Source organism: Barbus barbus, assembly GCF_936440315.1.
Source record: "Barbus barbus genome assembly, chromosome: 3".
Taxonomy (NCBI): domain Eukaryota; kingdom Metazoa; phylum Chordata; class Actinopteri; order Cypriniformes; family Cyprinidae; genus Barbus; species Barbus barbus.
Window position 1 is genome coordinate 23,895,092 of NC_136731.1, and position 17,600 is coordinate 23,912,691.

Here is a 17,600-nt window from a genome sequence, read left to right on the forward strand (position 1 = left end):
GATTCGCTCTCGAAGTAGCAGCATATTGAAGCAGCCTTAGTGATTATTTCTGGAACCTGGTTGATATGCTTCTATAACTATATACAAAAACAACAAAATACACTACATAATGTACTACATAAAATAATTTAATAAATGCAAATTTACAATTTAAGCACTTAACTAAAATAAGTATTAATAAAATTAATAACTAGAGAAGGCTAACTATATTCAGCTTGCTTCCATTTAATGAGAAAAGCCTACTCTTCACTTGAATTAGAAAAAAAAGCTTTTCTGGTCTTCAGTGATGCGAGGATAACGTTTGAGCATACTCACAATATCTGAGTGAGACCCGAGCCAATTCATAAAAGAACAATGTAGATTTAAAAGCACACGTCCAGTTTTGTGCGAGTGAAGGAAATCCGCTTGCGATTTCATGATCGCGTAACATTATGCGCTCTCGACATTTGTCATTTAGATCACGCTAAAATGCCTAAAATTAATAAAGAAGAGAAGAAAGCGGCCCTAGGCAGCTGCCTACACATGCCAAGATACGCCAGATGCAGTTAGAAACTAAAAACAAGCCTATCGCAAGACATCTGGTGGGGGGGGGGGGGGCACCTGGGGTGGCCAGCCAAATTTCAGGGGGGGCCGGTGCCACCCCTGGCCACCACGTAGACACGCCCCTGCCCGTCTGTGCATTTGCACAGACAAATGTCATCTCGACATGCCCAAACAAACAGGGCCATCTGCCTATATAAGTCAGTGCTAAATGCCATGTCATCAGAAACTTCTCCTTCAGCTCGAAGAGCATCTCCTCACTCCTCACTTCAGTTCCAGGGTGTCAGGGGTGTTGTGTTTGTTGCCAGTGTTGGGTTTGCCCTGCTTTATGTGTGTTCACCGCTGTTAAAGCGAACCAAAAAAAAAAAAAAAAAAAACACCCTCACAAGAAGAGCACTTCTCCTCTTCACGGCAGCATGAACATCATCAGATCCTTGCCCGAGTGCAGCAACCTACGTGAAGCCAAGCTTGGGAAGCCATTCCGGGTGTATCAAAATGGGTCTTGAAAACAATCAAATGAGGCTATTCACTCCAGTTCGCTTGCAGACCTCCCCGTTCCTGGGCATGATCCAAACTTCGGTCCGGGGCAGTGAAGCTTGCATTCTCCGGTTCGAAGTAGAAAGTTTACAAGTGAAGGGTGCCATAGAGATGGTTCCGGCAGCCCACAGTGAGTCCGGGTTTTACAGCCTTTACTTCTTCATTCCAAAGAAGGATGGTGGATCTGAAACATGCATACTTTCATATCCAGATAGCCCCCCATCACAGACCGTATTTGATATTCGCGTTCAAAGGGGTGGCTTATCAGTATACTTTCTGTTCTGAATGTCTCTGGCACCGCACACCTTTACAAAAAGAGTGGATGCAGTCCTCTCTCCCCGAGACAGAAGGAAGTGGGCATCCTGAATTATCTCGATGACTGGCTTGTTCTGGCCCAGTCAGAGCATGAGCTTTGTGCAAAAAAGCTCCCTGCTCCTCAGCCATTTAGAATGCCTGGGCTCAGAATCAACATGGCCAAGAGTTCACTGTCTCCCAGCCAACAAATATCCTTCCTGGGCATAGTTCTTGATTCAGCCCAATTGCGGGCCTAGCTTTCACCGAAACACTCTCTGAAAATTCAGCAGCTTGCGCCATTGTTCAAGGTCTGGATTCTGGAACTTACTTCCCCTCAAGACATTTCAGGGGCTACTAGGCCTAATGGCAGCTGCCTCTTCAGTACCACTGGGCCTGCTGCACATGTGGCCCCTTCAATATTGGCTAAAAGCCTGGGTCCTGCCCCATGCTTGGCATCTGGGACGCCTCAGTCTCAGGGTGACCCACGGCTGTGGCAAGGCTCTGGGCCCCTGGAAAGCTCCCCATCTGTACCAGTCGGGGATAGATCTGAGCTGGTCTCTAAAAGGAAAGTAATCACAACAGATGGGTTGGGTTGGAATGGCCTTTGTGATGCATACCAGCATTCAGCTCCTGGTCGAACCTGCAGCAGCACCAAGGGAGACTCAGGTCGCACCACCTGAGTGAGCTGGTGCTAAGCTGAGCTAAGCTGGTGAGGAGTCTCCTTCCGTGGGCACAACACAACCTTCGTTCAGTGAAGGCAATGCACCCTCATGTTGTTCCAAACTTATATGACTGTCTTTCTATAAAAAGAGATATGTAGGCCCAATCCCAATTCTATTTTATACCCCTTCTCCTTCCCCTAAAAATGTTCCCCAAAGAATTAAGACACCACTACTATACCGTCACACGTCATTATACCTCAGCTAGCTCCTACAATACATACACATCTACTAGTGTGCTGGTGTGCATTAGAGCTATTCTATATTAATGCGCTGTTTACTGACACACAAACACACACACACACATACATATCGGAGATGCGCATCTCACACATCCAGGAGCAAAGAAACCTGTCAACGCTGCCCCGCGACATTTTTTAATAACAGTTTAAATACTCGCTACATTATATTTTCAAGCAACGAGAGGATAAAATCATTGTTTTTGAAGTAAACTCACTCATTGTAAAGAGAGACGCACAGACGCAACTTTCATCTCTCTCTCTCTCTCTCTCTCTCTCTCTCTCTCTCTCTCGATTTCACAATATTTGTAAAAAATGTTTAGCGATTTCTAATTATTGGGGGGACTAGACCCCCTCAATGTCTATGGGGGTTATCGCCTGGATCAGACATGAAAATATGACACTATCGTTCAGTCTGATATGACGTTAGCAATTTAAGCGATTTTTTTGCAAACATTTCTTTGAGTAACATGACCGTAAATATGAACTCATATGATTGTAACATAAAACAACCAAGCAAACATTGGTCCGATGGCAACGTTGTGTCCCTGGCCAAAAATAGTCGCTGTAGGACGACATAAATATGTAAAAATATGTAATACAAAACATTTCCTGAAAATGCATTCAGATACGTTTGCACATGTCTATAATTCTCTGGGGTTGCATGTATAATTGTTACTTTGACTTTTAGCTACATGTAGTCATTACCCTCTATGAAATCCTTATGAAATATGCAAAAGCAGTTGTGCTTACACCTTGGTTAATACTGCAAAAATTAATTTAAATGCCCCAAGTAGTTTTTAAGAGGTTGTGAATAGACGTCCACTAACATCTACACGTCTAGTCAAGCACCCATACAAAAAATAAATAAATAAATAACAAAAGCATGGAAATCTTTATAAAAAACACTACCACATTTACATCTTGATTAATGTCAAATTATATTCACAAAGTGCTCTGTGTAGTAAAGTGATTGTGCAGCCACTGCATTTCAGTCATTATTCGATATGTTTTCCGTACATTACAATACATATTTATATAAACATTTATAAATATATAAAAAATCTTTGTAAATGTTTCTGAAAACAAGAAATCAAAACATAATTTCAGTGTAAGCCATGAATAACAGTCATTACTTCACAAAAACTGTGGATATTGATAGGGACATAGTTCAGAGCACTTTTTACATGATAGATGAGTGGTTGCGAAATAATGTTAATGTTGGTGCTACCTGCCATAAAACTGAAGAAGAAGAAGAGAGGAGGACTTGAGGAATATTACACTCAATATGTTATTATTGCATACTGTTGTATAATGTACTACAATACTGAAGTGCAGATAATTGCCACTATTTACAATAAGTAGTATAAATAGCAGAAAATCTTGCTATTTGCACTGTAAATAGCATATAGTTAAAAATACTGCTATTTTCACTTGGTGTAAATAGAATCCATTGCTATCCATTGCCGAGAGAGCTCAACGCGCTGCAACTTCAGAAAACACACAAACAGAAAAAGCACCAGCAAATAATAAAAAAAACATCTTCATCAGTTTGACAACACACATGCTGCAAATGCTCACAACACAATCAAATAAAGAAACACACTGCAAATGCTTACAACACAAACAAATAAAGAAACACACTGCAAATGCTCACAACACAAACAAATAAAGAAACACACTGCAAATGCTCACAACACAAACAAATAAAGAAACACACTGCAAATGCTCACAACACAAACAAATAAAGAAACACACTGCAAATGCTCACAACACAAACAAATAAAGAAACACACTGCAAATGCTCACAACACAAACAAATAAAGAAACACACTGCAAATGCTCACAATACAAACAAATAAAGAAACTCGCTGCAAATGCTCACAATACAACCAAATAAATTTTATTTGCAGTGTGTTTCTTTGTTTGGTTTTGTTGTGAGCATTTGCAGCGTGTGTGCTGTCAAATTGACGAAAGTTGTTTTCTGAATTTGCAGGCGTTTTTTCTATTTGCAGTGTGTTGAGCTCTTTCGGCCACTGTGTTCATCTCTATTTACACTTAACGTTGTGTAAATAGTATCTATCGCTAAAAAAATATTATATTTGCACAGTGTAAATACCATCTATCGCTATTTACACTCATTGCAAATAGCCACTGCCTCATTATATGCAGGCTTATGTATACACTTAGATTATGCAGCAGCACATCTTATAAACATCCAGAAGATGACATATTTAAACGTCCACGGACGCACAGGGACGTCTTTTCAACAGTTATTAAATGTCCAAATGTTTGCTGGGAAATTATTACTCTTCATTAAAATCTATATTAATGCCAATAATGGTTACATTTATGTGTCTTTTTGTTCACTCGGGCAGCCATTGCCGCTGCAGCTGGTGTATGCTGAGATAATTCTTGTACCCTTTCGTATGAGGTGCGGTCCCGAAAAATCTTTGTTTGAAGGGCTATCTGGCCCTTCCCCTTACCAAATCTTCCCCTTACAGAAGAATTTATTATAATAAATGTCTGGTGTGATAATCCTGCACCAGAAACAATACAAGACACATTTTCCCTAAAAAACGTTTCCATGTAAAGTAGCATCTGTTGTTTCCCCACACAAACCTCAGCTCTGCATCTGTTCAGCTGAGGATTCATTCACTACATTAAATTACATAAATACTGCCTGTTTACACTTTTGTGGATTTGATTACTTATTACATGGCTCTTTGGGATACTTGATTCTGATTGGTCAATCTTGGCATTCAGTGGTCAAATATTTCTGAATAATGAATCTTCAGTTGGACTATGACCGGCTGATTGTACATTTTCGCTTATATAAGTTACTTATTATGTATCTCTTCCTCTTTCTTTTAACACACACTTGAATAAAAATACTTACCTGATTTTGAATCAGTAATTCCATTAATAATCAGGAGGGTCAAACAAATGAACTTCATCTTTGAAGGACATGGATGCTGAAAAGAAAAATATGAAAAAAATTACATTTATTATAATCAGAAAACTCTCAGAATGGTGAGTTAACATGCATGTGTTTTCTTTACATTACACATAACCAGAAAATATAAATTCAGAAAATCTAGACTTGTTCAGGTGTGTCTCTCAATTCTTCCATGACTTACCTTAAACAAGAGTGCTCTCAAGAGTGAATAAATGCAAGATCATACAGAGATCATTCCTGGTTTAGTTTTACTTTCTCATTTCACAGAACATCTTACTACACAGTTACAAGTTATTACACAGTTCCTCCAATCACATTAATGGTACATCCTCCTTAGAGTCTAGGAGCAGGGAGGAGTAACCTTTTTTGTAGGACCTCTCTGCTGCCTGAAATCAACATCTTCAGGCTTCGAGTTTATAACTGGCATTTGTGGAGGGGTGTGATTTATCTGTTTGAATCAATTTGCAGGTTCTAACTAGTTTAAATAGGTGGTTTAGTGAGCTCATTGCATAAACACCGCTCTGCACTTTTCAGACAGCAAATCAAACCAACTACGAGATACTGTAGAAAATTGTAACAATCTATTGAGGTCTTTCATATTTAATGTACAGTATACTGTATAGTGCAGTGTCTGTTGTCCTTTTCATACTAATACAGAGGAATACAAAGATTGAAAAGAGCTAATGTCACAGATATTCTTGTGATAAAAATGTCACAAAAAATGTGTAGAATATAGAAATACCTAATGGAACAAGGCACAACGGAGGCGCATGCGTCTGCTGAAATGAATTTGTGAATATGATTTATGAACCTTTGAGTAGTATCATTTAACTCACGTGGGTTCTGCTTGGGACGTGTTGGTGATAAAGAGCAATGAATCTTATTGATAAGCTTCTGGAGAATGCAGATATTGTATGTATACAAGAGACTCTTTTCATCAAAACAAGAGCTAGACAAACTTATTTGAAGATTTTTTTATTTTTTTTTATGGTGTAGGAGAATCTACAACATATTTAAGTATGGGAACAGTGTGTAGCACTAGTCAAAAAAATGTTACCAACAGATAGTTATACATATATCAGTGAAGCAACATCTTAGCTGGACCACTGTATATGCACAGCTGATGCACATGATTGTCTAGACTATAGAGAAACTTAAGATACTGAATGACCTGGCCACAACAGATCATATACAGTCAAATAAAAATTTATTCAGACACCTTCAAAATTTCTCACATGTTCACAGTTTATTCACTATAGTTTAGAAAGTGGTAATAAAATAAGACAAGAACTCACAGTTAACAGTGGCAGAACAAATTCATCTTGATAATCACAAATGAATTACAGTCAAACAAAAATTTATTCAGACCACATAAAATTTTTCACATTATCACAGTTTATTTGCTATAGTTTCGAAAATGGTAAAATATGACAAGAACTCAAGAGACAAGAGTTATGACAAGAGTTAAACTGTGTCAGAACTTCCAAACCCAACACCCAGTCACACACACACACACACACACACACTCATACTCACACAAACCATGTTGGCTGTCATGTATGTTTTATTGACCCTGGTTACTCTGTATCTGATTTGTCACCTGTAAATAGCATGTTTGTTTGCATAATAAAAAAATAAAAAACTGTGTCAGAACAAATTTATCTTGATAATGTCAGTACCTTTGATTGAAAGGTATGTAACAAAACATGGTCAAGTCAGAGTGTAAAATCAAATTTTTGGTACCAAATTTGTATCAGTTTTACTGGTAGTCCACTGTGTGAAGAATTTTTTGGTATAATATGTCACAGTTTACTTTATTTTGCTATTCTCACTTACATAAATTAACTATATATTATACTGCACCCACTAGTAAAAAATATAAAAAATTATATCTGGTGTCTGAATCATTTTTGGTTTGACACCAACAATTGCTCAACTTTCAACATTTAACATCATAAAAAGAGGTACAGCCTCTTTTTATGATGTTAAATGTTGAAAGTTGAGCAATTACGATAATCATGAGAATCGTGGAATATTAGATTGGGCAAGTCTTACAGCAAATGACCTTTGGCAATATAAATGATCAACAGAGAAGAGTTTAAAATTGATCTTTTTAGGGCTGGATCTAATGAATATGTATCTGAACTTAACTTGTAGGCTAGAGATGCCTTTAAAAATTGTGTTTTAACAGGTAAAGTAAGGTATGTCCCGGAATTTGAGAAAAAGAAACTGGCAAATGCTAAATTTAAATATATGCTGTATGGTGTATAAAAAGAAATGAAGCAACCATGAGAGCAAACTCTTGGAGATTGGGGAGGGTTGTACCAATGATTCGCTCATCAGTCCGGACTGCTCTCCGTAGTCTTCTGAGGATTTGGTAGCTGAGCTGAACCAGACAGTTATTGAAGTGCAGAGGTTGGATTCAATGATGGCGGAGTAGAACTGTTTCAGTAAGTCCTGTGGCAGGTTGAACTTCCTCAGCTGGTGAAGAAAGTACAACCTCTGCTGGGCCTTTCTGGCAATGGAGTCTATGTGAATATCCCACTTCAGATCCTGGGAGATGGTGGTGCCCAGGAATCTGAATGACTCCATTGCAGTCACAGTGCTGTTCATGATGGTGAGTGGGGGGAGAGCAGGGGGGTTTCTCCTGAAGTCCAAAATCATCTCCACAGTTTTGAGCGTGTTAAGCTCCAGGTTGTTAAGACTGCACCAGACAGCCAGCTCCTTAACCTCCTGTCTGTAAGCAGACTCGTCACCATCCTGGATGAGGCCAATCAGTGTGGTGTTGTCTGCAAACTTCAGGAGCTTGACAGAGGGGTCTTTAGAGGTGCAGTCGTTGGTGTAGAGGGAGAAGAGTAGTGGGGAGAGAACGCAGCCCTGAGGAGCTCCAGTGCTGATGGTACGAGTGCTGGATGTGAATTTACCAAGCTTTACTAACTGCTGTCTGTCTGTCAGGAAGCTGTTGATCCACTGACAGACGGAGGTGGGGACAGAGAGCTGGGTTAGTTTATTCTGAAGGGTTTCCGTGATGATGGTGTTAAAAGCGGAGCTGAAGGATGAAGTGCAGTCCCATGTTGACTGCATCATCCACAGACCTGTTTGCTCTGTAGGTAAACTGCAGGGGGTCCAGTAAGGGACCAGTGATATCCTTCAGATAAGCCAAAACCAGTCTTTCAAATGATTTCATGGCTACAGACGTTAGGGCCACAGGTCTGTAGTCATTAAGTCCAGTAATTTTGAGTTTCTTTGGGACGGGGATGATGGTGGAGCGTTTGAAGCATGAGGGGACTTCACACAGCTCCAGTGATCTGTTGAAGATCTGTGTGAAGATGGGGGCCAGCTGGTCAGCACAAATTTTTAGACAGGCTGGTGACACACCGTCTGGGCCTGGTGCTTTTCTTCTTTTGTTCTTCCTGAAGACCTGGCACACATCTTCTTTGCACTGATTTGAATTGTAGGTGTGGGGGAGAGGAGGGTTGCTGGAGGTTTTAATGGTTGTGTGGAGAGGTGTTCAGGGTGGGTGTGGGGTGATTTTTCAAAACGACAAAAAAACTTGTTCAAGTCGTCTGACAGGTGTTGATTCTCCACAGTGCTGGGGGGTGGTGACTTGTAACTGGTGATATCCTTCATTCCTTTCCACACTGAAGCAGGATCATTGGAAGAGAATTTGTTCCTTAGCTTGTCAGAATAATTCCTCTTTGCCACTCTGATCTCCTTTTCAAGTGTGTATTTGGCCTGTTTGTACAAGACTTTATCCCCTTTTCTGTAAGTATCTTCTTTGGACTGACGGAGCTGTCTGAGTTTTGCAGTGAACGATGGTTTGTCGTTGTTGTAGATCAGATGAGTCCTGTTAGGAATGTACATATCCTCACAGAAACTGATATAAGATGTTACAGTCTCTGTGAGCTCGTCCAGATCGATGGCAGCGGCTTCAAAAACAGTCCAATCAATGAGAGAGAAACAGGTTTGTAGATCCTGCTCTGTTTCATTAGTCCAACTTTTAACAGATCTTAATACAGGCTTTGCAGATTTAAGTTTCTGCCTGTAGGTCGGAATAAGATGAACCAAACAGAGATCAGAGAGTCCTAAAGCTGCTTGTGGAACCGAGTGATATGCGTCCTTTATTGTTGTGTAACAGTGATCCAATATATTACTGTCTCTGGTGGGACATGTGATGTGCTGTCTGTATTTTGGCAGTTTGCGGTAGAGATCTGCTTTATTAAAGTCCCTGAGAATGATTAAAACAGAGTCCGGGTGTTGTTGCTCACTCTCTGTGATCAGATCAGCGAGTTTCTGTAAAGCTGTGCTCACGTTTGCTTGCGGTGGAATGTAGATCCTCACGAGAATGAACGAGCAGAATTCCCGCGGCGAATAGAACGGCTTGCAGTTAATGAAGAGCGTTTCTTGATCTGAACAGCACATCTTCTTTAACACAGTTACATCTGTACACCACCTCTTATTGATGTAAAAGCACGTCCCACCGCCGCGCGATTTCCCCGTTGATTCCACGTCCCGATCTGCTCTGATCAGCAGGTAATTAGGCAGATGAATCGTGCTGTCCGGTATGTCGCCATTTAGCCAGGTTTCCGTGAAACACAGTGCAGCAGAGTTAGAAAAATCCTTGTTTGTTCAGGAGAGCAGAAGGAGTTCATCCATTTTGTTGGGTAGAGAGCGGAGATTCGCTAGATGGATGCTAGGCAACGCCGTTCGAAATCTGCGCTGACAAAGCTTCACGAGCGCGCCGGCTCGCTTCCCCCGCCTGCGCCTCCTGTAGCGTTTGCCCAGAGCTATGGCTCCGCCAACTACAATGTCCAGCAAAACCGTCAAAAAATCAAAATCCGGTAAAAGATTTTGTGGTGTGTTCTGCCGAATGTTCAGCAGGTCATCCCTGGTAAAACTGATCGTATTTGAAAAACAAAAAACAGGAAAAACAAACAAAAACAATACAAACACTGGAGAGCAACGCACAATAGCTGCCATCAGCGGCGCCATCTTAAAAGACACTTTTTTCCTCTAAAAACAAAGAAAGTAAGTTATAAAGGGTCCATTACAGAACTAATCTTAAGATTAATAATGAGATAAATAATATTAGTTACCACTTGAAGACAAGCGAAACCAAGAGTACTTTAAACAAATTACTTGTTTAAATTTTAATAAACTGTAATGAATTTTATTAATATATGAATGTACAGCGTGTTAATTCATTGTTTTGCAGAAAAAAACAATTAATATAAAGCCATATAAAACAAATTCAACATTTGGTGTAATCATTATGTGTCTCTGTAAATGCTGATCACGAATGACGATGAAATTACATTATTTTAGATATCACTCTGAATAACAACAACTGCATGTTTTAAATATAAATTGTGGTCATTTAGAGTCATTTATAGGATGTATTTGTCACGCTTCACTGCAGGAAGGAATGCAGTAGATGCATTAAACTGTCTTTTAATGATCAGACACAGGGGTAAATCCACAACAGGAACTGGGAGACACACAAGCATGATGTTAGGAGACCCCACAAACATAGACTGAATAGACTGGGGCTAAATACACAGGATAACCAGCAGTGTTGGGGAAACTTACTTTTAAAAGTAATGCATTACAATATTGCGTTACTCCCTAAAAAAGTAACTAATTACGTTACTTAGCTACTTTTTATGGAAAGTAATGTGTTACGTTACTTTTGCATTACCTTTACGTTACTTTTTAAATATGAGCAGGGCTTGATTGTTTTTAATACAAGAAGTTCTAATTATAGCAAATGTAAAAGCCCTTTCACACCAAAAAGTGTAATGAATAAACCTCAGGCTGAAGGAAAAGTAAATTCACGTCCGTACAGTAGAACGCAGGAGAAGAAGGTTCAACACTCTTCAGCAAAAAAACAATGAAGCACAATTGTTAGTTTATCCAAAGTCATTTTTGCTTATTAGTATGGTTGAACTGGATCATCAAAGGTCAGCAGCAAAGACATTGGTTAATAAAATGGGATTAGATACATTTGTGTTGTTTAACATATTTAATTATTGCAGGTTTGCGTCATATTCTGAGTTTGCATTTCACTGTTTTAATTAATTTTGATGAATACTAAATCTTTTTTGCGAGTGGAATGAATTAATGCACATTCAAATTTAGTCTAAAACTACAGTAACAGCATGTTCACACAGCGCGCTGTCAGTCAATAAATGGGAAAAAAGTAACTGCCGTTACTTTTTTGAAATATAATGTGTTACCATCAACACTGATAACGAGGGACAAGACGAGACACACCTGACATCAATGGGTTCTGAAGAAAATTCTGAATAAAGGCAAGAAAAAAAACATTAGATAGATAACATCACACATGGGTACATATGGTTTTTCACTACAAATGCAAACATAAGCAAGTAAGTAATTAAATAAATAGTAACAGATCCAGTAAGATGTTACCTTTCTGTGTTAAAATTAAATGGTAATATTACTCCCAGTCATGAGAGGGTGCAAGGGAGTCATTATCAGTGAAGTTTCTCTAGGTCGGAGAATAAGAGGAGCGGGAAGTGTGCGTAAGGACGAAGAACATAAGGATACTTGTATAACATTCAAAGAATTGTTGGTAAATATAGAGTAACAGGAAGAAATAGACATAAAGAAACAATAGTCTCAAGGCTTAGATTTGGTCATACTGCTCTTAATAGCAGTTTGAACAGAATAGGGAGACATGAAACTGGAAAATGTGAATATTGTAATAAAGAGGAAAATGTAGAACATGTTATAATGTCCAAGATACAGCAAGGAAATAAAGATACTGATTGATGACCTCAAGGAAAATAAAGAGAAAAAAAAAAAAAATTTTAGTGCTGTATTTAAAGGACATGGGATTATGTAATAGATCCGAGCAAGCTACAGAAACAATAACGATAAGGACATTCTCCAATCAGAAACCGTGGGTGGACAGAACAATCCGTGCCGCGGTTAACACACGCACTGCCGCTTACAATGAGGCTCTTCTGTCTGGGAATACGAGCGAGTACAAAGCATCGTGCTATGCTCTCCGTCGTGCAGTAAGAGCCGCTAAACACAGATACAGAGAGAGAATTGAGTCTCATTTCCAGCTCAACGACTCTCGACGGATGTGGCAGGGACTGAGGACCATCTGTGACTTCGGAAACAAATCCTCCGCGGAGGTGAGAGCAGATCCGTTGCTGGCCGACGAGTTAAACATCTTCTACGGCCGCTTCGATTGCAACGGCGGCGGCGCATCTCTGCCGACCAGCGCGTAAGGAAGCAGCAGGCAGAGCAGCGATGATCCTGTAATCACCGTGTCGGAGGATGAGGTTCGGAGGGCGCTAAAGAGAGTGAACATCAGGAAAGCAGCCGGACCTGATGGGATAACCGGCCGTGTTCTGAGGTCCTGCGCCGATCAGCTCGCTGGTTTGTTCACGTCTATCTTTAATGAGTCCCTTGCTACCTCCGTGGTTCCCACCTCATTCAAAAAATCCATCATTATCCCTGTGCCAAAGAACAATAAACCCTCTTGCCTGAATGACTATCGCCCAGTTGCCCTCACATCTATAATCATGAAGGTTTTTGAGAGACTTGTAAAGAGCCACATTTGCTCCTCCATCCCTGATACTCTGGACCCTCTTCAGTTTGCCTATCGCCCAAACAGATCCACGGACGATGCCATTTCTCACGTTCTCCACTCTTCCCTCACACACTTGGACAGCAACAATGGGAATTATGTAAGGCTGCTATTCATTGACTATAGCTCAGCTTTCAACACTATAGTCCCCATCAAGCTGGCATCTAAACTCACAGACCTCGGCCTAAACTCCTCACTCTGTGACTGGATTCAAGACTTCCTCACCGGCAGACCTCAAGTGGTGAAAGTTGGCCAGTTCACCTCAAACTCCATCACTCTGAACATAGGAGCCCCACAGGGCTGTGTCCTGAGTCCCCTGCTCTACTCTCTCTACACGCATGACTGTGTGTCCTCTCACAGCTCCACATCTATTGTCAAATTCGCTGATGATACTGTGGTTCTGGGCCTCATCTCCAACAACGATGAGACCGCATACTTGGATGAGGCACTCACATCATGGTGCCAGGACAACTGTCTCTCTCTGAATGTGAGCAAAACTAAAGAGCTGATCATGGACTTTAGGAAGAGACAGCAGCAGCCCTACACTCCTCTATGATCAGTGGGACCCCTGTGGAGAGGGTGAGTAGCTTCAAGTACCTCGGTGTAAACATCTCAGAGAACCTGACTTGGACTACACACATCCAAACACAGGTCAAGAAAGCCAGGCAAAGACTGTACCATCTGCGACAGCTGAGGAAATTCAGGGTCTCACCAGCAATCCTGAAAACTTTCTATTCAGGGACCATAGAAAGTGTATTGACTCAGTGCATCTCAGTGTGGTATGGAAACAGCTCCAATCAGGACTGCAAAGCACTACAGAGAGTTGTGCGCTTAGCTGAGCGCATCTCAGGGTCTGCTCTCCCCTCTCTGCAGGACATCTACCTCAAACGCTGCAAAAATAGAGCTGTTAAAATCTTCAAGGACTCTAATCACCCTGGTAACCATCTATTCACTTTGCTTCCATCTGGTAAGCGCTTCCGTAGCCTGATGGCAAAAACTGAGAGATTTAGGAGGAGCTTCTTCCCCCAGGCCATCAGGCTCCTAAACTCTAACTCTGTGTCATAACATCACTTGACTCCATGTAAATACCACCATATCAATAAGCTATTCATAATTTTTCTCTACCTCATATTGCTGCTATTTAAATATTTAAATACCCTGTACAACTTTTTTGCACATTATTTTTGCACATTCCTCTTATTACTATTTAAGTCAACAACATACTGACCTGCACATTTATATTTAGATTTTTTATCTTATCTTTTATTTTATTTTATTCTTTTATTTTTTCTACTTTTCTACTCTTAATATTTGTATACTTTATAATTGCACTGTCCTTGGAGCGGACCTGACCTACATTTCACTGCTGGTTATACTCTGTATAATTGTGTATGTGACAAATAAAACTCTTGAATCTTGAATCTTGAATAGAATATAGTGAATTCAAGGTAAATTATGAACCTGATCCACCTAATCAGTAGGTGGCGGTAATGCACCAAAAAGTTGTATGCCATCTGCCATTAAAGCACCAAGAAGAAGAAGTAAGGATACTTGTGAGCTGGGAGTGTTTGCTCTCTCCATGCTTTCTCAAACCCTTATTGAGGAACATTTGTGTTCGATATCTCAATGTAAATTGCTTTATTGATTCTTTAATATTATCAGAGGTTTTATAATGGGAAATGTAATTTTGAGAGCATCTCAACTGGTCAATGTTTCTGATGTACTATTCACTTCAACTTTGGAATTCCTTCTGAACTACTTTATGGACTACCACTGTGGATGATCTTGGACTTTATCCTTTTAACATCCTAACACAATGCTGTGATGAGCAAAGGACACTTGTGGTAACTCAGGACTTTAATGCTGGTTGGACATTAAAAAGGTTTTTGCCTTCAAGTGAATGTGAAAAATGAAAGTGACGTGACATACGGCCAAGTATGGTGACCCATACTCAGAATTTGTGCTCTGCATTTAACCCATCCAAAGTGCACACACACAGCAGTGAACACACACACACCGTGAACACACACCCGGAGCAGTGGACCGCCATTTATGCTGCAGTGCCCGGTGAGCAGTTGGGGGTTCGGTGCCTTGCTCAAGTCATGGTATTGAAGGTGGAGAGAGTGCTGTACATTCATTCCCCCCACCTACAATTCCTGCCAGCCCGAGACCCGAACTCACAACCTTTGGATTACGAGTCCGAGTCTCTAACCATTAGGCCACAACTTCGAGTATGAACATGCTGATAGCACTGCTACATGAAATATGGTCTAGACTTCTGTGATGTTTGATGTTGAAGTTGTATGCTGTTCTAAGGGAAATGTAGTATGTTATTCAATGGTGATTGATCCCCCTTCATTTTCTATGTGACATTTGATATTGATGATTGTTACAATATAAATAATAATTATATGAAAGAAGATTAAAAGTGGCAAAAACATTTGAATTAACAGTTAGCTAGTTATAGTGATCGACCGATATTGATTTTTTATAACCGATACCGATACCAATTGTTTGCATGTTTATGTGCCCGATAACTAGGGATGGGTATCGTTAAGGTTTTAACGGTATTACTACTCTTACCGATACTGCTTATCAATCCGGTACTTTAACGGTATTCTTATCGGTACTTTTTGTTTTACTTTGTTTCTTTGTTCATATTCTTACAGTATCTTATCTTATGTATAAGAAACACTAAAAATGCCTGCACTTCATCAATTTGTAAATGCACCAGTGTGCAGGTATTTATAGTGTTTTATATACATAAGATAAGATACAGTAACAACATGAACAAAGAAACAAAGTAAAACAAACTGACAAATACAATAAAACAAACACACAAACAAATGAAATAAACAGTGCTTTAATTTTTCCATGAAGGTCTACTAATATTAATGTTCAGGTAAGTAATAACTACAAAATAAATCTAAAAGTAATCAGATGTAAATGAGCACTGCATAGTTTTCACTGTATGTACTGATAGATTCATGCTTATTAAAGCTATAACGTTGTTCAGATTAAGAGCTGTGGGTGATTTTCTCTTTGCATTTTGTTCTTTGATTAACATTGATGGCTCAAGCTCCAGTCTGACACTTTAAGACAATATACTGACACGCATCGGATTTTCTCCCAGCTCCCAGAATTTCCATAGAGTTGTATTAATTTAGATGTTTATAAACGAAATAATGGTTATATAGTAAGTGTTAATACAATTTAGGGTGCTTCAAAAAAGTGAATCTTGTTAAAAGTTACATGCACTGGCCGTGCTGAGCATTTCTTGAGCATCAACCGCTGAGTGAACTGCAATATGAAAGCGGCTTCACGAGACTAATGATGAGCATATAGACCACAGAGAGAGAATTCAATTCAGTGCTTTTATTTCCAACATGCTCTAATTCATGGCTGTGTTATTTCAGGCAAAGTTATATCTTTATAGGGACAGGGCTTGACAGAGTATCTTATTTATCATATTCTTAGAGCCAAGTTGCATAAACTACATATCAGGCATTTATGTAATCAATCTGATCTCCTCCCATGGTATTTGTCCGGATCTGCATTTACAATGCGTTGGACTAATCCAGACTAACCTACCGCCAAAATCTCCTGGGGTAAGGGATACCATGGTCATTTGTCCCATTAATTCACTCTGAATTGTATTGGATGTATACACTAGCAATACTCACAATCTGAGTTCTTTGCTCTCTCTTTCTCTATATTCAGGTCTTTTCAAGCCTGTGCGCACGTTTATTTAAATCCCTGTGGATTATCACTTTTGATCGCTGCGTGTGGGGGCTTTTCTATTTTCTCGTTTTAGAACGAATTTTCCATCCTTAATTAATCGAGCCCCATGCGTTGGGCGCCATGTAATATTTCTGTACCGGTATGGGGGATTAAAACCTGCTATTCACATCTATATTTCTCAGAACAGGTCCATAATAGACAATTCTATAATTACCTTTCTGTTGAATAGATGTTGAATGAAGTTTCAAATCTCTCCTTCCGGTGTCCGTGCTAGTCCAGCCAAGTTCGGACCACTTGAAGCTCGAAATAAGGATTTATTCAGGTTCTGATAACTAGTTATTTAATAATTAATTACTCAGAGACTGGATTTAAAGGTTTAACGAATCACCAATACAATGGTTTTGTTTTATTTAAAAACAATAACTCATAAGCTAATAACAAAATAACAAACGAGAAGTCTTCACCATGCAGTTGCCGGCCCCGTCCATCTCTTCTTCCAGTCTCTTATAGTCTTCCATCCACCTGTGTAATTCTCGCACACAACTGCTTTCCACTCCCCGTGTCTGTGTCTGTTCCAGCCTCTCGGGCAGACAGAAAATGTGACCTTTCACCTAGATACTTCTCATAGAAGGGTTAACAGTTCAAACAAAAGACTACTACATCTCTAGACAGCAAGCATGTCTATCACTATTTTTAAACCATGGAAAAATTGTAACACCCTGTTCATCACATAGACATTCGTGGATGTAGGTGTCTAAACCACACGCCTCGTATGCCTAGCAGGTGTGAACAACACCTTACGCCTCGGTTTTTAACTAAAAGTTCCATTCTGCAAATGCAAACCTACAAATGCAAAATGCAAAGCAAGCATAATAAACACATAGAATTGATAACTTCAAAGCAATTCATATCTGTGCCCTTTAAATACAGCACATACTTATAACATA

The 17,600-nt window shown here is 39.8% G+C and overlaps 1 protein-coding gene across 2 annotated transcripts in view; it reads right to left on the minus strand.

Moving 5' to 3' along the window:
- Nucleotides 1-17,224, minus strand: part of LOC306849160 (butyrophilin-like protein 3) — a 39,999-nt gene extending 22,775 nt beyond the window's left edge. The window contains exons 1-2 of one of the 2 annotated variants that reach the window (XM_079384011.1): nt 16,868-17,224; nt 5,229-5,304 (exon numbers count right to left, since the gene is read on the minus strand). In XM_079384011.1, coding sequence (XP_079240137.1) covers nt 5,229-5,286 — 58 coding nt within the window. In that variant the 5' untranslated portion in view covers nt 5,287-5,304; nt 16,868-17,224. Of the gene's footprint in view, nt 1-5,228; nt 5,305-5,469; nt 5,542-16,867 lie in introns of those variants that run through there. The other variant, XM_079384012.1, reaches the window with a different exon arrangement.
- Nucleotides 17,225-17,600: the final 376 nt, after the last annotated feature.